Source organism: Spironucleus salmonicida, chromosome 6 (assembly GCF_000497125.1).
Source record: "Spironucleus salmonicida strain ATCC 50377 chromosome 6, whole genome shotgun sequence".
NCBI classification, from domain to species: Eukaryota; Fornicata; order Diplomonadida; family Hexamitidae; genus Spironucleus; species Spironucleus salmonicida.
Genome location: NC_090601.1, coordinates 688,926 through 716,153, shown reverse-complemented (window position 1 = coordinate 716,153; position 27,228 = coordinate 688,926). Strand labels below are relative to the sequence as shown.

The following is a 27,228-nucleotide window of genomic DNA, read 5'->3' as shown; positions in this document are numbered from 1 at the left end:
CACTAGTACGGCACGGCAGAGTGCTGCATGCAGGTAGGTAAAAGATAATAGTGAGAATTTTATGCAGCTGCTGCGCACTTAGTGTAGCAGTGCAGCGTTACCGTGTTCCAATAACGCGTTGAGTGTGTCAACTGCGCGCCCGGTTCTTTATGTAATTGGCCATTACGCAGACTAGTTTATAGGAACTAGTGGATAACCACATTACTTTTAACATGCCTATATAATATTATACTATATATAGGTTTCACTCTAATTACTATTACTCCTTAAATGACCGATCAGGGCTCGAATACCAAGGCAGAAGCTAAGCCTGCCTAGCTCACTTTTTCCTCGCTAGGCAAAGATCTGGTGGAGCTTCAATAGGATGTGGTGTTTGCATTCAGCGGAACTTAATTTAAGATAAGCGAAGTTGGCGATACCGTACGCTACCTGAGGATAACCATTGATACTGTTGGAGACCTCAGCCTCCTGCACCTCTTCATGTGGCAGCACAAATAAGAACTGCTGTTCAAACGGAAAGTCTAGATAATCATTATTCAAAAGACGTTTGATTTAAAGAATAGCTCAGTATCCGACTACTGGCTGAACCTGGTCTCACTATCTATCCAAATGGGATTTTCAATTTTATCATATTAAGTAATAGGCGATGAAGAAATACAAAAACTAGCAGAGGTATAAGTAGAAATCATGAAATCAGATCACGAGATTGTTATAGTTTCTAAAAATTCAGCAATCGACTCTAAATTATTTCCAAATTATATTTTGATTGAAGATGATATTAATTTATAAAAATAGAATAAAGTTGATATGAAATATGATGGTTATGAACTAATTTACCCTATGTTTAACATGCCACCTGCCATTAGCAGTGTCGAGTAATTGGCTATCCTGCAAATAATTGGATTAACATTACATAAATGTGATACATATGCGCATCTCCTGCCAATGATACTAGGGTATACTGCATACCTTATTTACAAACAAATGGAAAATAATGATGTGGTAAAGAGAAATTACACGATTCAAGTTCGTGCACAAGAAGCAGTAGCATATTCATAATAAATTTATACAGATTTAATGGTTTCCCAAGCTTATTAAAACTTCTTTGAGCTCCCAGTGCATTTACTAAAAATATTCGAGTTTAACGATACCAACAAGTTCATCTTCCAGCAAATGTGCGACGTGTCCTACCTCTTCAAGGCGCAGTACTTTGCGGTGTTCTCAGCCTTCTTCCCCCTAGATAATGCGGTTATGAGCCAGAGCTCGAGGAGCGGGAAAACTGTCACCCTGCACACCATCTTCTACTTCAACCTGTTCTCAGGGGTAAAAATTCCCATATTGATTAACACAGGATTTACAAAAGATTCGCGTGAGCTGGAAACGCAGCCGCTATACGATAGAACTTCTATCGAGATTGGTGAAGGCATAAGAGCTCTATTTTGCGAGTATCAAAGTAAAACTGACCTTGGAGACGTTATTAGTAGTAATTTGAAAGATGGAGTTGAATATTCTAAAACGATGGCCTATGTCAAAGCAGAGTGTTTCAAGTTAATCAAAATATATGATATGCATACTGCCTAATAATAACTTAAGGGTGCGTTTGAGTTGTATTTGTAGGGTACGTCAGTATTTTGTGAATTTTCTGTGACCGGCCTGCTTGATTTTTTTAAATTTGATCAGAACAAGTAATTAGAATAAACTACAAAATTCTTAGATGATGAAATTTAGGCGTCTACAAATAAATTAGAAGCAGCTAAAAAAATAATAGGTACACTAAATTAGGAAGACAGCATACAAAACTAGAAAGACGTTATTAGAGCTATAGAGTAATAAATTGAGCTATTGACGTAGCGTAAAAACTCTTATAGAGCATACAAAACTCAGCCCCGGTCAATTAGTGTTTAATCGTATAACTCCAATAAGGAAGTCATGCTTTTAGTCGATGAGTGTTTATCCTAGCAGAAAGCCAGCTACGCATTGTGCACCAGCGCGCTAGTGGGAATAACAGATTAATTCGTTGTAAAATTTATGGAAAAGGCAAAATCGAGCATTGATGAAATACTTAACAAAATAGAAGATATATCAGTTAATTATCTCATATAATTATTAGACTGGTTAGAAATTCGTTAAAATGGTTTGATAGTAAGGAAAATTGATTACTATGACACTCCTTAGTACTTAGAATATGCAAAGAAAAAACTAGAATCAATTCTTCTTGATCCTACAGAGATTGAACGATACTTCCTGAGGCTAATACCATCTGAACTATTCAAAAACTGTAAAGCCTATAAAATTATTGATCTAATGGGTATTTCGTCACCCAATTTTAGCAACCTTAGATAGCCATTAATCGTATAGAAGTCGTTCTAGGAAATGATGTAAGATCTTACAAAATAAAGTACGTTGGAAGTATTCAGAGAGAAAATCTACTAGTTCCTCATTATGCTGTACAACCCGCGTGGGGTCGAGACGATATTCTGGCTTAATGTTTCTTATTTTATCAATTAACACAATAGAACTACCAGATTGAATACACCAATTGATGTTACATATAAATTAAACGAATATTTTAGGAAATAGTTTGGTACAGAAAACCAGTATACAGATTTCTTCAAAAATACATATGATGTTAAGATAACATTCCCTTAAAAGAATGTTTACGAAGAAGTACCCTTTACCTCGAAGAATACCGTTCACCTACTGACCGCTGGAACGGATATATCGATTGTAAACTTCATTGGATACAATTAATCTCGCTACACTTCTTGCAATAGTAGAGGCAGTAACATATTTACAGAATCTAATATACTGGGCACCTCCTAAATGCACTCCTCCTGCTTGACTTAACGCTACTACCAAGGTATGCAAATTGCAGCCCTCACTGACGATTCTATGATCCAATACGTAAAGAAGCAGGTATAGGGTATGGACATCAAGGATTTCTACCTTACGGCTGCACCCGAGCTAGCGGCAGAGATGCAGTTCATGTGCCCCCTGGTGTGCCCATAGATAATTATTAATGAGGGTGCAAATGCATACTTTTTTAACACTACACAGTAATTTTAGTTCAAAGTGAACGAAAAGGAGATTCCTTTGAACTAGATTTCTTCTCATATGTAAATTCAAAATTCATTGTGCATAATGAGGGATGAGGAATTAGTTGGAGCTAACTAGCTCATAAATTCGAACGACCAAGAGGTACTGTTTGAACCGTAGTCAATTGCAGAATTTAATAAACATTTACATCGCACGTCTTCCTCATCGCTGAATCGAGATGTGGTGTTCGTATTAAATTTCTTAGCGAGCTAATAATTCTTGACAAATCTGAGACGTTTAGGACAGGATGCAATGTAAATATTCCCCAGAGAGAAAAGTGGCATCGATCAGATGCTGTGTTTGTTCAAATAGTAATAAATATCTGAAATCTCTGCGGCAATATTTCTTGTTATGCAGTTATCTTGCACTGGATCTTAAGATAGTACACGCGCTGATTTGAATATAGTTAGCGACAGTCATATGTTACTACTTAATAGGCTTATGAGCGAGCTTAACTAGTATGAGCAATTTCTAGAAATATACTTTAACCCGGTGTAGGTCACCAGCTACGATATCACCACTCCCTTGGAAACAATCTATAACAATTTATAAACTCTATTTTAGGGGGCCACTTTCATGTTTCTGCAGCAATCCTTTGACATATTCTTCCAATCGGCAGATAAGCGGAATATTAAAAGCTATATTTAGCATGCAATAGCAAATGCAGCCAACTGCTAGGCTACGCTGTGTGAAATGAAATTACTAGAATCCAATCAAAAAATAGCAATTGTTAGTATTTTGGATAAGACTAAAATTTAAAATCTGCTTTTGAAACATTACCCTGCAATGCCAGACTACTTGATATCGTTATTCGGAACCATAGAAGAAAACACCAATAACTTACTGTACAATGATATGCTATCAGTGCAGTAGCACTTAGTCAAGGAACGCCAATTTCAGAGTCTTAACTTTCTGCTAGACTCAGGTACGCGTGGTAATTTGGCAGTTTTCAATAAATCAAATGATGCTGGAGTTCACATATGCTTCCAAACGACCAATGTGCCCGGGATAAGTACGGCATAAATTGACCTAATCAAGCAAGGGCGGAAGATTACAAAAGAAGGAGAATTGCAGGTTCAGAAGCTATTAAAGGAAGAGGAAGAACAAGTATATGTTGACCTTGAAAGGGCTACTGGGAAGGTGGAAAAGCTGAAAGCTTAACTCTTAGATGTGGAATCTAAATAAAACGCAAAAACTGAGACCGTTGCAAAAGTAACTGATATGGTGAAGTAGGCATAAAAGAAATAAACATATGCAGAACAATAGATCCAAAAATAAAATATACTACTGACTAAAGTAGGTTAGATTGGTGGCTTTAGTGGCTCTAGGGAGGAATATTACGCGCTAACTAAAAAACTGGGCGAAATTATCAAAGAGAATGAAGCCAGCCAATTGGCTTTAGCTAAACAAAGGCAAAAATGCAAAGATGCAACATAATAATAGAACTTGAAAAAATAGTAAGATAAACTTATAGAAGAGAACAATGATTTACGTGTCAAGGAAGAAAGAACATATTTCGCTGTGTAAGACTATGCATACGAAAAACTAAAAACTATCTTGAATAACGTATTCATGGATCCCACGTAGAAGCAGGTTTATGTTGTCTTAAAGGAAGGTCAAGCTATCTAAGACGCGTTTAAAGACTAGAATATGGTCTTAAAATATGTATAATCTAAGAAAGTTCAAAAGTTCATTCAGTCAGATGACAGCATTCTAGAAGCTGGCACCTGCCAGATAGACGTGCACTAGTTTATTGAGGAGTATAAATATCTGTTTAGCCAGTTAGGTGATATTCAGGAGAAAGTAGAAGAAGCCAGGACCTGCATTCATCTACAGACTCACGACTGGGTCCCAAATTTACTGAATTCCTCTAGGACAGAAAACACTACGCTACCACCACTGATTCTTAAAGAGCTCGTCTAAATAGTAAACTCTTGTACAGACAAAAGCAAGGTGACTTACAAAACCTTCTTTAGCGACTAGGCTATCAAGGATACCAAAGAGGTCGAAGCTGACATTGGTGCTACTGACATTTTCACATACTTTTCACGCCTACATCTGTTCCCAGTGTAGGTTGTAGATTAAACGTTAATAGTCTGCAAGCTCACCACTGATCATGAGCAGTTCAATCCTCCAGCTTTCAGTCAGTCAGAAATTGAAGCTGAAGGCACTGGATTGTAATACGAAATTTTGTGCAAAAGTGCAATCGAAACGTATAAAAGCAAACTCTCCGAGCGCGATATCGAATTCCTGCAAAAGAAGGAAGACAAAGTTTTTGATGCAGCATGCGCGTTACTATAATTTGATGATGGATTTTTTGCATTTAACGTAAAATATTTATACTAAATGTCTATTACGAGAAGGTAGAGAACATCTTTTAAGGAGGATTGTTTCGAGACTATTTACGAATCCAAAGAGAACTTACTGGAAACGTTCACACGACTCAAAGCTGTTATAGTGGCCATCGAGGATGGCGTCGTCCACGTGATAATTCTTGAGTGAAAGTGAGGGTTTGTTGGTTCTACTGCTTGAGGTCGCTGCATGGGGAAACTGGTAGGCTAAATGACTGCTTATTTATATTAACCGTTTCGTATATATCATATTCTATAATTTTGAACTGCTTCCTTAAGCTGAAAATAAGAAATTCTTAAATAAGTAAGTTTTTAAGAATAGATCAAAACTCTGTAAAACATCTCAGTGTTCAGATAATTTTTAAACATTTTGCTAAATGACACTTTACAAGAACTACTCTGCTTCCAGTACTTCAATTGCTAAATATTGGGTTCAGCATTTGCAATAAACTTTGTTTCCCGATTTAGAATGATGAATATCCTTGGTCGAGTGTGCTAAACATTCTTCTGCATTGGCCTTTTTGCTGCCTAAGATGACACATATTTACATTATAACCATCAAGAAAGTTTGCTCGTTTCAAGCGCATTTACTATTTTAACTCAAATTGCAGATCAAGTGATAAAAGATAGTCTGGTCCTGCAAGCCCGTCGAAGTACAATGTAGATACCCAAAATAGGTAAATGTGCGGTTTATGTTATTTTGAAAAATGGAATTTCTGTGCTGAAAGTCTAGCTTCATGTACTACTCCGGGAGTATTAACAGAGCGGTATGGCAATTTTGTGCTGGGCCAGTAGCGCATCTGCAAATTTTAAAAATTTAGGATAGTGGTGCTGAATTTAAGCTTAACATATATTGGTGCCTGCAATTTCAATTAGAAGGAGTAGTGATTTAACACGATAGTGTATTTTGCTTATTAAAGTGGTTGCAAATGCACCAGACTCCATAGAACTGATTTATGGTGTATTAATGATGACACATTATATCTGCAGTTTTTGCCATTACCAGTAATCTTCGTTCCTGGGACTACTAAGACATCGAGTCCTTTTATATTTCTTGGTTGAGGCTGGTCATAACTTCTAGGTTTGGGTTAACCGTCAGTGCTATGATTAGGTAACATGACTTTGACAGATCAAAATAGCTGGATATCCTTCGTAATCCTTAAAACACAATCATGCAAACTATTTGCCGATAGATAGCTGCAGGCTAGTAGAACAGACAAACTATTTCTAGCAACAGTAACTTGTTTCTGTATGCTAGTGTTGCGATAGCGTAAGGAGTTAATATAATGACTAAGCATGCTACGCATTATTAGAAGATTAGAATTCCTATAATTCTCGCCTCCTGGAATGTCCCTCGATTCTGGAGGTAAAACCGATGTACAAGACGCACCATGTGACGTCCTGACCATATTCATACTTAGTGCATCTGAAACTATTATTTGGCGATCGGTCGACCAGTAATGATGTTATCAAAGGATGCAGGAAGTTTCACGCAACCTAATTGCAGTTATGTTACTTACAACTTAAGTAGGAAATAATGCTACAGGCATCCTATGATGATATTCAGGTAAGTCAAATTACCATAATAGGGGAAGAGAATCTGGTTAGGAGGCCCCGTGACGCAGAAGCATATGGCAGCAATAAACTGTACAGCGCGAAAGCCATAATTATTGTAAAAACGAATACCATCATACCATGCACAGAACATACCACAATACACAACTTCTGGGTTGAGCAGCTGATAGCTGAAGACTGCTGTGAGATGATCCATCTTCCCTCCAAGATACACGTGGGCTTTTAATAAAATTACAGACAACAGCCGCTGACAGTGGTTAGGAATGCTGAATACTAACGCAGATAATGTAGTAGTGCAGTAGGTCAAGATAGACATGGATAATGTAGATAGGCAACATATAGTGTATATTATACAACTTCTGAGGATTTGTATATTATTTAAAACTTTTAAGCGATATGCATTCATTTACTTTTCAAATTTTTGAATATAAATGGCCACATAGGAGTTGTAGCATGCTTAGTACACCACTTTATCCTACATATTGGCGTAGAATAAGATCTAGCTCTTCAGTGTTGCGACTGCACAGCCTACAAGCATGCAAATTATCAGGATAGAGGATTGTGTAAAGAGGCGCATACACAGACTCTCGACTGGCATCTCAAAGCGAGAAAATATATAATTTCGCTGTCGTATGGTGGTAGCGCGTGTCTATTGGTTGTCAGTTTTCCTCGAGCAGTATCTAGCGTTACAAGATTCTGTGCCAAGAAATACTAGATCTATAAAGAAGCATATTGACCATAAATATATATGAATATTAGCCACTACGAAAGATAAATACAATTGTGTAATGCGAAGGCCCAGCTGGAAGTATGGACTCCAAGGGGCATGCCCATAAAGTTGGTTAGAGCGGAATTGGCTGATAATACATTGTTGAGTCCAAAGCGAATTGGGCGAATAATAAGAAATCATATCAACTATACAAGTTCAATCGTCTAGAATACCAAACAGCGCGCAGTTTTTCTTTGCATACAAGTACCAGTAAGTAGGCGGCACAGATAGAACTTTCAGGGGCCGTGAAAGAAGAAAATATATAATCTCACGTCTTGATCAGTTTTTTGGTTAGGGTGTATTGATCAGGTGTGACAAGGCTATCAGTAAAGTGAGGACCAGGTTTGTGTTTTCCGTAATCTTACGATAATTGCGAAATTCCAATTCAAATCGCGAATAACAAGAATAATACTTACATATGTCATATTATCTCGATAATAGTATGCAGATTTTGAAATTTTTATAATTAAATTTAGGTACTCTAATATAATTATATTCAGATAAATATATAGCATCTGATTACATGAAATAGCTATACTTGGCGAAATTGCTATAGAAGGAACATACTGGCTTTCTATATAATAGTTATTGTTATAAGTTTTTAAAAAGATTATACCGAAACATCGTCACTAGTCTTTTTTAGCCTATTAAGTCATCGCATACATATTATAATAAATATGCTAACTATAAAAATTATTGCTTATTCTATTTAGATAGCTTATTGTTGGCGCAACAATGACTTCTGACAATCATAATAGTTATATCCACGAAATACGTTATCTGAAACGCTATATATCAATAATTTAGCCTAAATTTTTCAAAATCTTATCAATAACTGCCAAACTATTTAAGCACCCATTTAAGATTTTGTAGTGAAAATAATAATCATTGCTGCTTTCCAAAATATTGAGAACAGTTACATTTTCTAAGCAATATTCTTTGAAACTGTTTGAGCTCTAGGCATATATTATAATGGAACAAATACCTGTAATACATAGCCGTGATATATTTTTTGGACAGTTTCGTACTTAATAATATCACGATTTTGAGTATATATCATTTAAATATTTGTAGATAAAGATGGATAGAGTGGTATTATTTGCATATCATTTTATAGGCTTTATCGTATAACACTGTATTTAACGCAACTGGATTGGGTTTCTTCGAATATGAAATTTATGTTAGGATAAATTAATTGATTTTTGCAATGTATATGAACATTACTAACAATTTGTATGGTGTAAGAGTGTTCGAGCATAGTAACATATTTATATAACAAAAGAGCACTAGTCTAGAAACAGTACGAATGCCTTTTCAAGAATGTTAAGGCTTACTAGAATGTAAATACTAATGTAATTAGTACAGATGCATATTGGTGACGACTACTAATAAATTTATAATAGTTATTGATAAGATGAGTTTGGGCTAGATTGCAGACTAAGCACAGTATATGGTGCAACATTATGAGTCATACATTATTTATAATGAAATTTAATTAAGTGTAATTAGAATAGACTGAAATTATGCTAAATTTAATATTAACCAATTTTCTGCTGGTCTACATCACATTACTGTAAACGGATTGAATATTTAAGCGAGAAATAAAAACTTATCACTATGTCATTTTTCTAAGACACTGCAGCAGGCTACAACCTTTGAGCCGAAAATACCCTTAAGTACGACATCGCCCATCATAATGGGGGCCTTTACAACGCATTGCCTTATTTTCTTAGCTGCCTCTATAAGTTTATTTCTAGGGATAGGCTTGGAAAGCTTTACAGGAAGTCTAGTCGTCTCGCCATTCTCTATTGCAATAGATGTAGAAAATGTTCTAAACGGCTCAACAATTTCTTATCTAGCGTAGCTAATGCCGGATTTGCATTAATTGCCTGTAATCTCTTCGATATCATTGGCATTCCCGAGTTTTACAAGCATATTGCACCCATTAGGACATACAATACACGTGATCTATCTTTGAGATTTATCAACCTCCACTTCTTCTAACTTTTCAATTGCGATAGATACATTACTGTCAACTTTCTTTATACGAACGTGAACCATCTCCGCTGGAACGGCGTGAGCAACCTCCGTCTCCCCCACAATTTCTTATCCGCATCTCGCCACAACTTTGCATCTCCCAAGAATCTTATTGACGCGGATGCTTATTGACTATGAATCGAGCTCTTTGATAAGGAATTGCGGCACAGAGAACAATACGTTTTCATCAGTTTGTACAACCAGCGTACCAGGGGCTACAGATGTCTCCAAAAGAAGAGCGGCAGCTCTTCCAGCATCATGCCCCTCTTCGGCGGCATCATCCGCCAAATCATGAACCTAAAGGCAATTTCCGGCTGTAAAGAAGCGCCCGCTAACACGTTTGAACGAATCAACCTCTATAAGCCTGGTTTTTGGATTCACCTTTCCACCCAAAGTAACGGCAACTTTAGCCTGCGGAATAAGGCCAACCGAGAGTAACAAACAGTCGCATTCGAGCCTTGTAGTTTTCGTGAGATCTGGCTGCAAAGTTACAGGATCCACCGGAGCAAGGTCCACCGCGGTGATCCGAGGTTCTCCAATTATATTTACAACCGTGGTAGACAGATGGAGCGGAATTCCGAAATCGGTTAAGCACTATTCGACATTTCGCTAAAGGCCAGAGCAGCGCGGCAAGAGCTCGTAGACGCCCAAAACGCGCGCGCCCTCCAAGGTGCACCTGCGGGCCATAATCAGCCCGATATCGCCAGAGCCCAGGATCACCACGTTCTTCCCAGGCAGCTGCCCGTCCATGTTGATCATCTGCTGCGCCAGCCCAGCCGAGTAGACGCCCGCGGGCCGAGTGCCCGGAATGCGCACCCCCGCACGGGATCTCTCGCGGCAGCCCATGCACGAAATCAGCGCCTTCGCCGAGAAGTGCCGCACGCCGAGGCCCCTCGTGACGGTCGAAATTGTGTACCCGCCGCCCGTTTCCGCGCACTGAAACACGAACGAATGCATCAGAATGCTCGCGTTCGACTGAAGACAGTCCGATTCGAGCAGCTCCGCGTATTCGGGGCCCGTAAGCTCCTGCTTGTACTTGCGGAGCCCGAAGCCGCCGTGGATGCACTGCACCAGAATGCCCCCCGCGCGGGCGCCCTTTTCGAGCACCAGGACCGATTTGCCAAGTGCGGCGGCCGAAGACGCTGCTGCAAGCCCGGCTGGCCCGGCCCCCAGGACGACCACGTCGAAGCAGTGATTCGCCTCGATTTGGGCGATCACCGCATCGCGCGATTTCGACTTCACCAGCACCTTCAAATCGGCCAGTTGGACCGCGTGGTACGGCAGCGCGTCCTCAAGCTCCTGCACGCATGGTATGCCATCAACTTCGCTGCTGATCAGATTGCTGCCGTGCACATTCTTGCAAATAGCGCTTTTGGGGGCGCCAAGCCGCGCGGCCAAAATGGCTGCGACGGTCTCCGTGCAAAAACCGCCCTGGCAGCGGCCCATGCCCGCCCGGGAGCGTGTTTTGATGCCGTCGAGCGTCCGCGCTCCGTCTGTAATCGCGTTGTGCACGTCCGCTAGCGACACCATTTCGCAGCCGCATACGATTTTGGAGTGGTTTCCATCCTCGCGAATCAGTGCTTCCTTGTCGCCGTTGATAAACTTAGTATGTAACGGTACGTATGCTATTTCTCGCGTGCGATTTTTGGTGATGAAATCTGCGCCCATTTTGCCTAAAATCGGGCTCGCCGTCAGGCCTGGGGACTGGATTCCTGCGAGGTTGATGAAATTGTTGATTTTCTCCACTATGAAATCTCCGGATTCGTCGCTGGCTCTGATTCCAGTGAAATAAGCTATAGCAGTTGCTTCGTTCAAGCTTGGGACCAGTTTTCTGGCCTCCGCGAATACCTTTTCTCTGCCTTCTGCGGTAGTGGACCTGTCGCTTTTATCTTCAGTCTACTGCGCAGTAGGGCCTACCATAATAGTTCCATCAACGGTAGGAATAACCAAGGTTCCTTTAGAGTTTCCACTGGGGAGGGGGAAAATGATACTGTGTACTAAGTCTTTACAGTCCTTGTCAAGAAGATATTCTTCGCCTTTTCTTGGCATTATTTTAACTCGGTTTGCATCTTTTAATGCCATTTTGGAGATTTCTTCGGCAAATAAACCGGCACAGTTGACCACGAACTCTGATTCATAGCATCCTTTATTAGTCTTCACTTACCAAAGCTCGCCAATTTTCTCTATGCTAGTAACTTTTTCATTGAATTTACCTACCACACCGTTAGCGGCCGCCGTATTCCAAACTGCCTAAGTCATTTCGTATGGGTTAACGACCCCTGCATCTTTAACAAGTAGGCCAGCAAATCCAACAACATTTGGTTCAAGCGCTTATAATTTTTCTTTATTTAATAATTCAATATTGAGATTTTAAGCTTTGGCCAAGTCAATCATTTCTTCAAGTTTTGGCATCTACTCTTGGCATTGAATGACAACTATCTCACCACATTATTTATAACCATAGTTTAAGATAGTAGACAGTCTCTTAATTTCTCTATTTCCAGAATCTACTAGTGTGAATTTTAGCGTATTAGGTTAAGTATTATGAGAAGAGTGGACAATACCTGAATTAGCATTTGTTGTACCAAAAGCAGGCTCAGGGGCAGCCTCTATTAACATAGTACTCAGATTAGATTTTGACATCTCCAATGCCGTAAAAGCTCCCACACAACCGCATCCAATAATGATTGCCTTGTTCATTTTTAAAAGACGGAAGATTTAAATAGTAAGTTTAATTTATATAAAATAATTATTTATATTGTTTCAAAAATATATTTAGCTAAGAGTCTACTTTTATTTATATTTAAATATTTATTAGTAATACTAATTGTGATTTTTATCAATCACAAATAATGGGGTAAATAATGTAAGTCATTTTATGGTTTGTTACACGAAAATCATAAAGTATACAAAATTACTAAATATAAAATATAATAGTGATGTATAATTTATGAACGTTACATTGCGATAAAATTATTGACTAAGTAATGATACTGGTTATAAACTTATAAATAGTTTATTATTAAATGTACTATTCACAATTGGTAAAAACTCAATCAATATTAGTTATATAATTCCTCTGTTGTAGTATATAGATTATTATAAAGATTCACATTACCTTTATTACAAATTTGATTGTTAATATATTACATATGTATTCAATTATACATTTAATTTACAGCATACCTATACTTTACTTCATATTAAGAATGCATAAAAGTAAAGACTACACTATAATTAATTATAAGATAAACAAATTTTTTCACCAGTTGTAATATGAAATGGGGGAAATCTATACTTTACCGCTACATAAAATAATTTTAAATGTTATGGATGATCGAGCCAATTAACCACTTCTTTTATAAAAAAAAGTAACCTTTATCTGATCATCAATTAGCTTAACTAAACTATCCAAAGTCACTTCCAAAAATTAATAAATCAAAATTTACTACGCCAAGATGGAATGAGACCTTAGTTAATGGTAGGAGTATGCATGTTATAAAACATGCTAGATAATCTTGGAAGTGTGGATTTACTTGGCTAAAAAAACATCTAAGAGTTGGTATTTAGGCTACTAGCAGACTGACTATTATCATTCTTGGCTGCAGAAATACGGCAGTAGCCGGACTCTCTAGTACCGCTCCAGGTACTCGTGGCGCACCATGCTGAAGCAGCACTATCACAAATATACTATATAATATGAAAATAGCAATACCATCTCGGCAGCTGTATTTCCACCTTGCTCTCATAGTCGCCGGCTGAACTAGCTTGGAGCTGCTGCGGTGCCTGGGCGAACCCCTGCAAGAGTCTGGCGAGCGCAGGGCGTGCGGCACGCTTCCACGCCAATTACTGGACGGATATGCTTCCCCTTCTATCCCGCACTACTGCGACCCGAGACGCAATCGCCATTCTTCCCCGCTCCAAATGGACGCCCAGCAGGAGCTCGATATCTACAAGCAGGCGGACCTGGACAAGAACCTCCGGATCCAGCAGCTGGAGACCGCCGTCAGCCAGCTGAAGCTGTGCCCCCAGACGGTCACCGCCGGCGTCCAGACCGACGCTGTGGAAACGGCCGCCCTCGCCGCCCAGACGGACCAGGCCTCGCTGGCGGCGCTCATATCGCGGCCGGTGCAGGCCGAGTGCGAGCGGCAGAGCTTCGGCAGCCAGGCGAGCTTTTCCAAGAGCGAGCCGCCCTGCTCACCGCTGATGCAGAAAGTCGAGATCGCGCCCCAGGTGGTGGAGGAGCTGGGCGCGCTGATGGACATGACGAAGGTGCTCGCCAAGGACGCGAACCGCACGCGGCTGGTGTCCTCGGTGCTGCTGGACAAGGTGTTCGAGATACAGGACCTCAAGCTGGCGATCCTCTACACCCTCACCAAGAACCTGGACCAGCAGATGGACTACACGCCGGTGTACAAGTTCTCGCGCGAGAAGATGAGCTTCAACTTCCTGCGCAACCTCACGCGCGGCCGCAGCGTGCTGGGCAGGATCGCGATCATCGAGGAGGCGGACTACCTGGAGCGGGACTTCGGCGGGATGGCGAAGAGCCGCGACGGGCGGCTGGGCTTCAGCTCCCTGGGGTGAGCCGGGTGGCCTGCGCGCTGGACATGGCACTTCCTCTCGGCCGAGCCTCTGTGCTGGCGCGGGTACCATTCTATCGTGCCGCCAGCTGGCTCGCCACGGAGCTGGATGCGCGAGTGAGGTGACTGTTTTCTAGCCAGACCGGCCTGCCAGTGCCCTAGGTGGAAATAGATTTTGAGTTTTTCAAATCGGCGTGGACCGTCCGGCCAAGGTAATATACCATTTCCACTTTACGGAATTAAATACAACGATTGCTTAGTCTGCGTCAAGCACTTTCGTGGCCGCCACACCGTGCCGTGCGTTTAGCTGTCCGGGCAGCATCCCATGCCACGCAATACGCACTTCGTCCTGCAGTTTCTCTGCGCCCTCGCCCTCGTCCACCCTAGCCGAAGTTTCTGCCCACTCCACAATGCCCCCCGCGCTCTTCGGAAGCGCCCTCGAAAACACGTCGGCCGCCAGCGACTTCGCGCGCGCGTCCGACTCCGAGGAGGACGACGAAGAGCTGAGTTTTGGCGATGCGTGAGAGGGCGGACACTTGCACTTGCACTGGCCGGGCTGGCAGCATGACACCTGGCTATCTTTAGTAATAGGGCGCGGCCGTACTCCCCGAGCTTCCTCCCCACTCCCATGGCTCGAAGAGGACGCCGCGTGCAGTCCTTCAGCAGGCTACTGTAAACCAGCCCAACGCAATACCGTATATCGGCATCCAGGCGGGACAGCTGCGAAGCTCCCTTGCCCAGGAACTGTCCTGCACGAGAGAGCCAAACCTGCGATCCAGTATTTTGCTATCTGCCTTTAGAAGACCATGGTTGGTGCGGGATGATAGTCTGGAGATGCTGCGGGAGAGTACTGAAGTTGGGGATATTCTAACTGCAGCCCAATTCCAGAAGCATATTCATTCTTTTGCAACGCCCAGAAATACTTTTCGCTGTCCAGTCGCTGGCTCCCAGCCCTAGCACGGCCCGACTGCGCATTGCCCAGTTCCAACTGCTACCAGTGAGGTCTCTGACAGCGAAAGGCTGCCTTATGGGATGACCTCATAGCATAAGTCGTCAGCAGCGCTTTATTAGGGCGAAACAACAAAATAGCACAGCCCATAACGGGCATGCTGAGCTAGGCGAGCGTCCATGGGGCTACCGGGCTGCAGTGTTTGACTGCGCGCCTAGCTGGCCCCTGCAGACTCGAGGCGGTGAGATAATAGTACCTTACTGCGCGCATGCAACCGCTCTTGTTTGCTCCATTAGTCAGCTGCCCGTTCACTTAAACCCCTGGTCAAGGACCTCCAGGTGCCAGCACCCATTGCTATCTCTCGGAAGTGCAGCGGTGCGTAGACGGGCTGAAAGGTTTACAGCGGGAATCCCCGAAAACTGCTTTGGCATTATTGGGGTGCTAGCGGGAATTGGGAAAGTTGTTAGCCGTATACCCTTACTATGGGATTACAGCATAATACTGGAATATCTGTGATCCGGAACAAAGCAATAGTCTTGTGCAGCCGCACTCGTATTCTTAGGTGGGTATTTTCAAACTACTCACGTGCATGATGGCCAACGTAAGAGTTCGCCATAGTAAATTTCTAGCAACAGTACATGTAGTAAAACAGTGCATATATGTTTAATACGAGGTTGCAATACGGTATTAATTAAAATTTAAACTAATCTCGCTATAAAATATGCATCACATTGGCTCGCTAATTTGCTACTATGTCGTATACTTAAGTGCAGGTTCGATACAGTTTAAATATTAAAAAGTATATATATTGAAAGATACTAGTAATAATTGAAAAAATGAAAAATTAGAAATGGGTCTCGGATGGTCTCATATAGTCTAGGTCGCACAGTAACCAACCCACCCTGCACCTAATGTCACGGATAAGCTGTAACTACTCAATAAGAATCAAACATTCGGATGCTCTATTCTATAGGAAGACTCATAGCTAGAGCAGATGAGCCTCCTGAGTTTCATTTCTATGGCGGAAGATAGTGAGCTATGCTGATGCAAATGCTGCTAGTAAGCGTTTTGAACACGTGGAAATGCTTATGCGCGCGCCGTTGCCAGTGACTCTGCTCCTCACTCAGCCGCCGCAGCGGGGGAACTCGAACCCGAGCGGCCGCACGCTGCGCTCGAACCAGTCGACGTGCTTCAGCACCGTACGGCCCCTGCTGTCGTACCGCATCCTGCGCACCATCTCGACCAGCCCCTGTGCGTGGAAGGCCCAGTCCAGCAGCGGCTGAAACCCCGCTTCTCCGTCCCGGAACGGCACAATCCTGTTCGCCCTGACCGTGAAGTGGGGCTGGTAGCGGCACAGCATCTCGACCGTCCTAGCCACCACCGCGCCCATCATCGCAGGGGTGTGGTGCATTTTGTACCGCTGTGATGCCAGGACCTGATGCATTTTCCTAATTTGTGGAATGAAGTCGGCGGGTTGCTATGGAAGTGGCTGGCTGCAAATATCCTGGATCGCTTCTTCGTATGCGCACGGCTGTTACTGAGTTCGGTTCATTGCGAAATAGGCAAGCTGCTACTGTGATAGTGGTCTCACTTGATACGGCATTTTGAAGCGGAAAGAATATCACTCAATAGTTTTTCTTGAAGTACTCCTTCATTCCAGCGATAGTGGGGGTGATAGTCTCGTTGTTCTCGGGAGTCCAGCCGCAAGGGATATCACAGCCGGTCTTGTCGGCATGCTGGAAGGCCTTGACCACTCTGACACATTCTTCGACGGATCTGCCAACTGGGAGGTCGTTCACAGTAACTGAGCGGATGATGCCTTTATCTGAAATGATAAAGTTGCCTCTGAGAGGGACCCCAGCCCCTGGGATGAGAACACCGTATGCCTCTGCCATGGTGCAGGACTTGTCCGCGAAGAGGTCGCACTTGCAGACACCGATTCCACCCTCGTTACGGTCCTGGAGGCACCAGGCGTAGTGGGAGAAGTGGGAATCGCAGGAACCTACGATGATCTCGCAATTGTGCTTTCTGAGCGATTCTGCAGCTTCAGTGAACTTGATGATCTCTGAAGGGCAGACAAAGGTGAAGTCCATAGGATAGAACATAACAACTAAGTATTTACCCTTGTAGTCAGAGAGCTGGCGGGTAGCGAAGGTCATGTCAGGAGTGAGAACCTGTACCTTGAAGTCGGGTGCGGGCGATCCTGGTTGTGGGATTGGCATTGAGGAAGGGAGATTTAGTAAAGTTTATAATATTAATTATAAGAAATAATTATATAATGTATACTTTGTATAGTAAATATTTAACTGCAAGATTGAAATTATATGTAATATTATAAAATTAAAAAATATTGTGTTTTAGTTTAAGTGTACGCTTTTGCTCATGCATACACTTTTAAAATATTTTTAATAGACAAATATAATAAGATTTATCCTTAACATTACACATCAAATCACGTCGTCCATATCAGGTTTTTTAATAATTTTTCTTTTATGTATTACTTTTTTACCCTTATAATCTAAATATAGTTAAACAATTGCCCATATTCCACAAATTATAACTGATCCTATCACAATAAGAACTAAAGTAATAAAATCCACCTAAATGGCTGTATTATAATGAATAGTTAAAGCATCAAATGGTGTTTATTCAGAATTTCTAAAAAATTATATTTATATTGATTCAGGCATTTTCTTAGACATAAATTCTCTAATATTTAAACATTCTTTTTCAAAGCAAGCTAGATTTACATACCTTGTTTCAGGACTGATATGAGTATCTTCTGTGATAAATTAATCAGTAAGTTATCCGTCTACTAACATCGATACGGTCACATTAACATATAATGATGTAGTAAATGTTGATTAATCAGTTACATCGTTTTGCTTAAATGTAACCTACATAAATCTTCCTACAAAATTAATATTACCCTACTAAAATGAAGATTGTCTGAAAGAGCTAATTGTATTATTGAAAAAAACCTTAACCTTGTCGTCCTATATCCCTACAACATTTAGTTAAATTAATTCCATATCTTCAAAATTTATATTACATAACTTCATACAATCAAACTGAAGTTAGTTTAAAAATAAATCTTCTTCCTACGCCTTAAATATGCTATACAACCAAGTTCCATTAACCTTAATACCTAGTTGTAAGGAAAAAGTATTAATTTTAAGCGCGGTAATTGCATTTTCAACATCTTTTTTTACATTGTAAAATAGCGTAATAGAATTTGAATCGGAAAGTGCCGTGAAATTTTCAGCAAAATCGCTCTTAAACTTACCTACAGCCTGGTCTATAAATCCAACTACCAAATACTCAATTTCACCTATGTTTAACTACATCTGAAAATCGATATCTGAACTAATTCCAAGCTCTATTTTAGAAAACAGTAAATTATCCTAAAATTCAATTTACAGAGTTTTCGTAAAATCAGCAAAGCCAGTTAAAAACACTGAACTATTCCCTGTTTCTGGCAACTTCTACAACCCTAAATCCGGTACAGTGATTTGAGAAATTTTTCCAGTGCTTAAATGATCACAGAACCCAGTCGCAGTCATCGTAAGTACGACTTTTTCAGTCAAATTAAGCAAAATATCCTTGAAACAGTCGTTCGAAATCGAAGTGTCAATTTGCACGCTCCCGATTAGCACATTCGTCATATGGGTCATCGAGCTCAGACTCAACTCCACCAAAGTAACCTTACTGAGATCATCATTGGAGGCGAATAAGAACGTGTTGGTTTCACCGAAAACGAAGTCTTTGGAGCGGGTGAATACAGGTGCAAACGCGTCAGTACTTGTCTTTTTGAGTGTTAGATTAAACTGGACTCCCTTTTTGATAATTTAGCACTCGGCGCTGATCAAAATGGGTGATAATTCGACTCGAATTTATTTCGTTTTCGGTAGCAGGAATACCTCTGATGCGGAAAAGCAGTCTTAGAGTTCGATTAAAGGGGTGTAAACTGTCAAAATGAGTTGTAGCATTTTTGGAGGGAGGGGTATTATATAGTATAATATGTAATAAAATATGATAGTATATTGTAATTCTGTATATTGTATTTTGTATTAAATCTTATTAAAATCGTATAAAAATAATATTTAAATATTATAAAATCATTTTTATATAGGTGAGTTAGAGTAACTTATACGAAAAAAACTGGGCACTATTATAAGTTGTAATTAAAGTCTAAATGGGGATCCCTTTTTTATTATGTAAAATAAAAAACCAGAAACTTAATATTTTGAAATAGATTTATATAATAATCAGAGTATGGTTTAATAAATTTATTACTGAAAATAAGTAATTTGGGGGTAAATTATAAAATTACCAATAAGGAGTTAAGAAGATATTTGATAGTAATAAATATTAGAAAACAGCAAGATTAATTTGAATTTGTTATAATGCTAAGCTTTGCAATATCCATTAAAAAAATGATATTACGAAATAACTCTATGATTCAGTATATTATTGTTGCTTAATCTATTTTAATTTGTTATAAATTATAAATTAAGCTGATGTATTAAATTACACATTTCATATTACAGTTTATCTATTAAATTGTATTAAAGAAAATTTTAACTTTTCATTTTAGTAAAATTACTATAATTTTATTTACGATATATTATTGCTATTATTATAGAAAATCTTAACGTTTTATAATTTTCATATGAAACTTAAATATATATATGTATATTTAAGTATATTCAGAAAAATTCCCATAGTATCTTTTCCAATAATGTTTTTAGTATATTATATATAGATTGTTATTTCAACAAAATGGGTGCAAATAATTCCCTGTAAGATCGGGTGAATGCTGAGCTTAATCTAGTCATGGAACTTCCAAAACCAGATATTTAACACTAGAATTCTTTTATATTGAAACTATCAGCGCATGTATAATCTGCATAATTCGAAACATAAAGATTTATGTAAATGAATGCGGCTTAAATAGACTAATAAAATAGTTCTGGGCTGAGGTCTATATAGGTTAAATAAGATTTTGAAAAAAGCAAACAGCGGTTGAGTAGTATCATTTCTAAGTTTACTGCCGAGGATGCTGATTCTATTTAGTGAGGTTATTAAATTTATTATCTAGTTAGTATTATCTGTTTTTATCATCTTTGCAAAATAAATACTGTAAACAGAATATAAAAATCAAAAGTGTAGTTGGCTATAATATGCAGGAAAAATTAGAATTGTATTTGATAAGTTGAATTGATATTATGATATCTTTACCATTTGATTTAGCTTACAGCTATAAGAAACCATCTTCACCGAACGCATAAAATAACTTTTTTAACGCTAAAATTGAATTATCCTAGATGTTTAATTTATATTTTAAAATTATTATACTATATATACACTAAATTTTTACTCCATTTAATAATAGAATTTACTACATATTATCTCAATTTAGGATTTAATTTGAACATTTTATATCAATTTATTTTTTACTTTACTAATACCTTAATTAATAACCTTTAGAATTATTTTTATTTATGGAAAAACATAAGTATCAGTTTGTGCAAAATAATTAATTACTTATTATAAATTATAAATTATAATATGTATTTGTTACAATAAAAATTTAAGATACTAATACTATTATAATATATACTTATATAGTTTTATTCACATATTTTTTCATATTTGTCAGATATGCAATAATATTTTACTTGTAGGCTCATTAGTTATTACCATAAAATGCTGATAGTTTTACATTTTTCGTGTTTTGACTAATTTGCGTCAGTGGAGTACAACTACATATCAGCATCTGTACTCTTCGTCGGGAATCCATAGCATACTAAAAGCGAACTGTGCACGTACCTAGAAGGAAAACTCGCTATTCCCATCGTGACGCTTGGAAGCGTTAAATTCGTATCCCCTTAAATTACATTTTCATCCAATGAGCCACTAACTGTACGCCTGGAGTGCCCACTTCCCTTGTGCGGCACGGCCTGCAAACAGCCAATGGACGAGACAAAATGCAAAACATGTCAAAACGACAGATAAAAGGCCTGTAAGGACGCCTCCCTAGCCACGATTGCCGAAATCAGCTTCGACTTCCACATCGATGACATCCAGATGACCTTTGCTCCCAGCATCTATCAGGTCGTGGCCAACGACGCCACATCCTGCTTCTAAGACTACACCCTGTAGTACAGCCCCAAGAAGCTCGTTTTTACCGGCATACCGTTGCTCTGCATTCTCCAGTTCTCTGACAGCACGAAGACTCTCATGGCATCCAAAACGTGCAAAGAACCAGTTCGCGGCATCCCGCAGGACTGTCCCTGGATTCAGCTGTTGGTTAACGGCGAAGCGATAAGTGTGACTGCGTATTATACGCTGAACATGCTCTAAATGGGCCAGATCGAGGTCGAATGCGATAAAGTTCTCGTCTCGGATCTGCAGAAATGCGAAAATTTTATGTAGGTCATAAATAGCAATCAGGAGAGCTTTGTGGAGTTCTAGCTCGCCGTAGCGGTGGAGCGTAATATTGGTACTACGAAGCAAATGGACATGCCGATCGGAACGGCCGCGTACTACAAAGGGTTTGCGGGCATCGACGAGGTCCTGACTGAAGTTGACTGCTTCATTGATGTGACTGTGAAGATGTTCTAGGACCATCTGAATGTAAGCCTGGTGCGAAATACGATGCCAAAAGCGTGCAAGACGGTAATGTTCGATCGCGTGAATCTCGAGATTTACGGGTCAACGGACGAGTACTTTCTGCTCCAAAACTCTGGTGTGGTGCTCCCAGAGGGCGATGGTAGCGTGATTATGAGCGCCAATACCGCGAGAAATGCGACCGAATACAACGGTAATATCTCCATAGCGCTACGCGGGCAGAGGTCTAGTCTACGTCTAATTTTACAGTATGTCAAAGACAACAAGGTAGCATTGTCTCAGGAGTTCAAGGTAAGCGATAAGCAAGAGACCTACAGAAATACTACATTGACTATTTTCGATACGCAGGTTTGTATGGTGACAACAAAGTTACCCTGGGCTGAGAAAAAATCTGGAGACGCTCAATTTCTGCTGCATATAGGGACTTATGAAATTTAGTGGCAATAATAGCTCCAAGCTACGTAGGACCCGTATTGCCAGGTAATAAGCTAGGGTGACTCCCTCTTAATTTAGAATATACTCAACAATTAGAAAATGGATATTTTGTTCGTTATCGACGGTGAGGCTTTGCCTGTGTACAAAATAGAGAGCGCCACCTTGCCTAAGATCTTTTGGAAGCAGCTGCTGATTATTCTGTTTGGAATATTCGGATTCTTGTTCCTCATAGCCGTTATTTTTATAGCAGAAAAGGTTAAGTATAAAGGTAAAAGTTGAGTGATGAATAGTTATGATAGTTTCATTAGACAAAGAATAGTAAATAAATGTAGATTATATTCTGTTAAGTTGTCTAATAATTTTTAATATTAGTTATTAATTAATAGAATAATGATTATATAATTTTATTTAATTCTTTATATATTGTTTATATGTAAGTTAATTTTAACGCTAGATACATGTAAAACTATTGTTTATAAAATAATATTATTAAGAACAATAAATATCTAGAATAAAATAAATTGAGCTAAAAGTTCTATAATTTAATGTGATTATATATATATATATTCAGTAATATATAAATATTAGCATTATTATTATGTATATTTAAAGTATTAATTAGTCAGAGTAATTTTTAACAAGTAATTAAATATCTAACTTAGGCTAACAAAGTAATAAATGATAATAAATTATTAATATTTTCGGTCATTGCTTCACATTATTAACTAGAGAAAAATTTCTATATAATAATTTTTTAGTAATGTGAAATACTCAATACTATATAATTAACAAGTATAAATATACTTCTAATAATTAGGATTATTTATTAAGATTATAATATACATCTTACTAAAATTTTACAATTTAAGATATTTTAGTATGTTATTATTATAGTTTTCTAATTATCTTTAGGTTATTTTTATATCTTTACCAGTGAAATATATATTAGATATAATTATCACACTATTTCTAAATTATCTTTTGCTTTATAAATAACTTCTCATCTATTTATTATTATAATATAGACTTTATCAAATTGTTGAAACTATTTTCTATTATTATTTTAGTTAGTAATCATACATATAATAAAACCTCACTCACAAATAACATGATTTATGTATGTATATTTTGTACAATTTTATGAGTAATCTTAAGTATATTATTTACATAATCCAATAAACTATACTATATTTATATTTATTATTAAAAACCCAATTTTATGTCTCTCTAAATGTCTATAACCTGTACTACTGGCTAAGTTTGTCCATCTGGTTACGTCTGCCCATAACCAAATCCAGTAGAAGCATAAGAATGTTTAAAATGCACTACCGATAGCTGTTCAGAATGTTCTCCCGCCACACTTGGTACTTGTATCGCATGCAATAATACTTTTGTGTTGAAAGATGGAAATTGCATTGCAAAAGCGGATATTGTTCACATTTGTGATAAGATGAATGTATGCGATGATGGTAAATATTGTGATGTAAAAGAGAGTGGAAACACATGTGAAGCATGTAATAATAAGTGTTAAACGTGTTCTAGCAAAACTAAATGCACATCTTGTTCAAATGGTAATGAAATGAATACAGACTAAACATGCACAACTGTTTGTAATGACTTAAGCTATCACTAAATGTGCAAAGATGGAGGAAACGTGTTTTTATGTGGATCTGAAGGTTAGTAAACTGCATGTGTTTGTGGGGGTGAACTAGTTAATTGTAAACTTTGTACTCCAACTAAATTTCCACCAAAAGGTGATTGTACTGCTTTAGCATGTACCTGTGATGTCTCAAAGCCAAATTTATGTACTGGATGCGTTGATAACGAAAATTTTACATTTTCAGATTAAAAATGCTCAGCAAATGCCCCTACAAGTTGTATTGCATGTCTTATAGGATATATTTTGGAAGATGGTAATTGCAAAAAATGTGATTCAGGATATGCAAAGTTAGGCGATTACTGCTTCTAATCTGACGCATAGAAAGAAGAGGAGATTCCAAATAAGCTTTCTGGGGGTGCTATTGCTGGAATTGTCGTTGGAGTAGCATTAATTGTATTGGCTGTGGGCGGAGGGCTTGCTTACTACTTTATCAATAAATAGAAGAAATGATAAATTTCCTTCATTTATTTAGAGACTTAAATAGATTATTACCATATGTATTGGTTAAAACTACTAGTTTATGTTTAGAATAGATCAAATTACGAGCTGGTTCAATATAAAAAATAAATTAACAGTTAACTCCTTACATCATCAAATTTTTATACCTAATCGTAATTATTTAATATTTAGAATTAATGTATAATAATCAAGAGATTAATTTTACAACCTAATGATTTCAAACTAAATATTTACCAATTCTTCGAATTGCAGAAGGTACGATAATTTAACACAAGAACACTATTTTATTAACTATAAAAATCAGTATTCAGAAATCCATCTATCCACCTACGTGATTGTATTTTGAAAATTCTGATATCTACAAATATGAATAATCTAGACCACTATCACCCAAATACATTATACTTAATGTATTACCATCAAACAATTACTCATTTAAGCGTTTCTTCCGTAAGCTGATAATTAATGCCTAAAAATCAAGTATTACTAAAATCATCTTAAATTCATTTAAAATCAACATGCCAACTCCCTGGTACCACCATCCTTTATCCGAAACGCTAAAGTGCGATAAAGTCACTGAAAACCATTAAACTATGCAGAACACTGCTTTTAAACTCACCATATACCCATATCTCACAGATCCTGCACGCTATGCTCCTCCATGCTATCAGTTCCTTCCGCTTTCACCTCCTCTATCTCGTCGCTCAAATTTAGCACATCAGAACTCTCAGCATGGCTCAGATTCGACCGCTGCGACGATATTTGACTCCGCTACCGCGGAATCGCCGAGACGCTCGTGAAGCGCCTGATGACGAGCGACCCCTAAATCTGGTCCTCGCTCCCATCCCGCTTCTCGGAACTCCCGAGCCCAATCCGCCGAACGATCGCGTTGAACCGCATCAGCTGCTCGCTGCACTTCACGTAGTTCCCCATCTCGGTCAGGAGGCCCATCTGCTCGATTTTCAGCATCTGCTGCTTGAGCTTTTGCGCGATTTTGCCCTTGTGCACCTTGAGCGAGTACGCGATGAAGAACTCGTCCGAGGACTCGCTGACGTCGTTGTAGTACTGCAGGATGATGTGGTTGCCACACGAAATTGCGATTTCAACCGATTTGGAGTGGATGAATTCGAGGTTCAAAATTCGCGTCTCGAGGAGCACCTGGAGGAGCATCTGGGAGCGCGTGTAGACGGCGTAGTCTAGTGCGGTGCAGAGGTCTGTGTTCACGGCGCCGATCGAGTCGAGCAGCAGCAAAACTGCGTCTAATTGGCCTAGAATGATCGCAAGCATTAACGGCGTCGAACGGGCCGGCAGGACAATGAACTCGTCGTCTGTTTCGATGTCGTAGAGCTTGGACAAAAAAATGACGGTTTTTACGTAGTCGGAGGACTAGTCGATCACTGGAATAGTCAGCTCCTAGAATGTTTGCGTGTTGAACTCAAATGGGGCAAGGAATTTAATGACCTGGGTCGATTTGTGGATTAGGGCATGGAAAATGCCATATACGCCAAACTACTTAAAATGCGGAAAACTAGGGTCTGGAGTGTGCTTAATATCAAGATATGATTTTTCAACATACTAGATATCATCATTTTTACAAGCCAGTACGAATCGTTGATAGGCAGCGTTTTTAGGTGAAAAACACATTTTGATAAAGTAGTTGATATATCTAATTGGATATAATAAAGTAAATATATGTAAAAATTTGGCATTTATAATTCACTAGTTAAATCTCATTAATATCTCTCCAATCGGATTTAAGTCATTTATTCTATGTTATCTTCTTCTGCCTGTAAAATAGTAACCAGAGCTGCATTTTACAACCATTCCGATTTCTTCCGAGCCGTGAATGTCATTTGGATTGATGTTTATGCGTGACTAGATCTTAGCCATCTTAATTTACTACTATTTGATTTTTGAAAGCTAATTAAGTCTAATATTCATTTTTTTAATATTCTATTTTATATTAACTAGTTATTTATAATTGTTTTATTAAACCTAATTTTTAATTATTATTAATTAATATTAATTTATAGTCAATATTTGCAGCAGATGTTTCTATTAATTATAATTATATTTTATTATAAACCTTGTAATGGTCCTTAGATTAGCGAAACATAATTTTACAGGTGCATTATATTTATAATATAAATAAAATATACCATTTCTAATATTTTATCCTATATAAATACGTTATTTACCTGATTAAATAGAATTTTCTAATATACACTATAATTTTCGCAATCTAACTACAATTACTAGTTTGAAATAATAATATTTTTACAGGTTAATTACATGCAATACTTTAATATAACCGTAAAAATTTAAAATGGTTTTGATAACTAAACTCACTAACTTGGATCAGCCTAACTAAAGTTAATTAGATTATCATAGAAAGCTGTTAAACTACTTGAAGAGTCATTATCAAAGGAATAGGATTCCTCACTAACATTTTATGTTCTTTACAATATTGAATTATCGTTTTTCTTAGAAAATATGTTTGAACTAATTGAATTAAGAGAAGACTCTACTGAATATATATCTTTCATTTTTATTACTTATATTTTTAATATAAATTTAATATCAATATAATTTCATATTAAAATAATATATTATTATATAATTAAAATAAATTATTATTGTATTATAATGAAACACAATATAAATTATATATTTGAATAATAAAT

At 38.4% G+C, this 27,228-nt stretch overlaps 14 protein-coding genes across 14 annotated transcripts; 6 read left to right on the top strand and 8 right to left on the bottom strand. All coding sequences in view use genetic code 6, as the record gives it.

Moving 5' to 3' along the window:
- Positions 1-270: 270 nt before the first annotated feature.
- Positions 271-5,598, top strand: SS50377_26018 (uncharacterized protein; the record flags this gene model as incomplete). The annotated part of the gene is made up of 1 exon (XM_067909839.1): positions 271-5,598. The coding sequence occupies one exon, from the start codon at positions 271-273 to the stop codon at positions 5,596-5,598; it is 5,328 nt and encodes a 1,775-aa protein (XP_067762595.1).
- Positions 5,599-9,411: 3,813 nt separating this feature from the next.
- On the bottom strand, positions 9,412-12,528 carry SS50377_26017 (Glycerol-3-phosphate dehydrogenase; the record flags this gene model as incomplete). Its single annotated transcript, XM_067909838.1, has 1 exon — positions 9,412-12,528. One exon carries the CDS (start codon positions 12,526-12,528, stop codon positions 9,412-9,414), a length of 3,117 nt encoding a protein of 1,038 aa, XP_067762594.1.
- A 738-nt stretch (positions 12,529-13,266) lies between these two features.
- On the bottom strand, positions 13,267-13,737 carry SS50377_26016 (uncharacterized protein; the record flags this gene model as incomplete). Its single annotated transcript, XM_067909837.1, has 1 exon — positions 13,267-13,737. The coding sequence occupies one exon, from the start codon at positions 13,735-13,737 to the stop codon at positions 13,267-13,269; it is 471 nt and encodes a 156-aa protein (XP_067762593.1).
- Positions 13,738-13,752: 15 nt separating this feature from the next.
- SS50377_26015 (uncharacterized protein) lies at positions 13,753-14,412 on the top strand (the record flags this gene model as incomplete). The annotated part of the gene is made up of 1 exon (XM_067909836.1): positions 13,753-14,412. The coding sequence occupies one exon, from the start codon at positions 13,753-13,755 to the stop codon at positions 14,410-14,412; it is 660 nt and encodes a 219-aa protein (XP_067762592.1).
- Positions 14,413-14,592: 180 nt separating this feature from the next.
- On the bottom strand, positions 14,593-15,507 carry SS50377_26014 (uncharacterized protein; the record flags this gene model as incomplete). The annotated part of the gene is made up of 1 exon (XM_067909835.1): positions 14,593-15,507. One exon carries the CDS (start codon positions 15,505-15,507, stop codon positions 14,593-14,595), a length of 915 nt encoding a protein of 304 aa, XP_067762591.1.
- Positions 15,508-15,514: 7 nt separating this feature from the next.
- On the top strand, positions 15,515-16,189 carry SS50377_26013 (uncharacterized protein; the record flags this gene model as incomplete). Its single annotated transcript, XM_067909834.1, has 1 exon — positions 15,515-16,189. One exon carries the CDS (start codon positions 15,515-15,517, stop codon positions 16,187-16,189), a length of 675 nt encoding a protein of 224 aa, XP_067762590.1.
- Positions 16,190-16,480: 291 nt separating this feature from the next.
- On the bottom strand, positions 16,481-16,960 carry SS50377_26012 (uncharacterized protein; the record flags this gene model as incomplete). The annotated part of the gene is made up of 1 exon (XM_067909833.1): positions 16,481-16,960. The coding sequence occupies one exon, from the start codon at positions 16,958-16,960 to the stop codon at positions 16,481-16,483; it is 480 nt and encodes a 159-aa protein (XP_067762589.1).
- Positions 16,961-16,982: 22 nt separating this feature from the next.
- On the bottom strand, positions 16,983-17,579 carry SS50377_26011 (Peroxiredoxin; the record flags this gene model as incomplete). Its single annotated transcript, XM_067909832.1, has 1 exon — positions 16,983-17,579. The coding sequence occupies one exon, from the start codon at positions 17,577-17,579 to the stop codon at positions 16,983-16,985; it is 597 nt and encodes a 198-aa protein (XP_067762588.1).
- Positions 17,580-17,804: 225 nt separating this feature from the next.
- On the bottom strand, positions 17,805-19,346 carry SS50377_26010 (uncharacterized protein; the record flags this gene model as incomplete). The annotated part of the gene is made up of 1 exon (XM_067909831.1): positions 17,805-19,346. The coding sequence occupies one exon, from the start codon at positions 19,344-19,346 to the stop codon at positions 17,805-17,807; it is 1,542 nt and encodes a 513-aa protein (XP_067762587.1).
- Positions 19,347-20,139: 793 nt separating this feature from the next.
- On the top strand, positions 20,140-20,436 carry SS50377_26009 (uncharacterized protein; the record flags this gene model as incomplete). The annotated part of the gene is made up of 1 exon (XM_067909830.1): positions 20,140-20,436. One exon carries the CDS (start codon positions 20,140-20,142, stop codon positions 20,434-20,436), a length of 297 nt encoding a protein of 98 aa, XP_067762586.1.
- A 630-nt stretch (positions 20,437-21,066) lies between these two features.
- On the top strand, positions 21,067-22,704 carry SS50377_26008 (uncharacterized protein; the record flags this gene model as incomplete). The annotated part of the gene is made up of 1 exon (XM_067909829.1): positions 21,067-22,704. One exon carries the CDS (start codon positions 21,067-21,069, stop codon positions 22,702-22,704), a length of 1,638 nt encoding a protein of 545 aa, XP_067762585.1.
- A 940-nt stretch (positions 22,705-23,644) lies between these two features.
- Positions 23,645-24,535, top strand: SS50377_26007 (Cysteine-rich membrane protein 2; the record flags this gene model as incomplete). Its single annotated transcript, XM_067909828.1, has 1 exon — positions 23,645-24,535. One exon carries the CDS (start codon positions 23,645-23,647, stop codon positions 24,533-24,535), a length of 891 nt encoding a protein of 296 aa, XP_067762584.1.
- A 642-nt stretch (positions 24,536-25,177) lies between these two features.
- Positions 25,178-26,188, bottom strand: SS50377_26006 (Ankyrin repeat-containing protein; the record flags this gene model as incomplete). The annotated part of the gene is made up of 1 exon (XM_067909827.1): positions 25,178-26,188. The coding sequence occupies one exon, from the start codon at positions 26,186-26,188 to the stop codon at positions 25,178-25,180; it is 1,011 nt and encodes a 336-aa protein (XP_067762583.1).
- Positions 26,189-26,260: 72 nt separating this feature from the next.
- On the bottom strand, positions 26,261-26,485 carry SS50377_26005 (uncharacterized protein; the record flags this gene model as incomplete). Its single annotated transcript, XM_067909826.1, has 1 exon — positions 26,261-26,485. One exon carries the CDS (start codon positions 26,483-26,485, stop codon positions 26,261-26,263), a length of 225 nt encoding a protein of 74 aa, XP_067762582.1.
- Between the last annotated feature and the right edge of the window lie 743 nt (positions 26,486-27,228).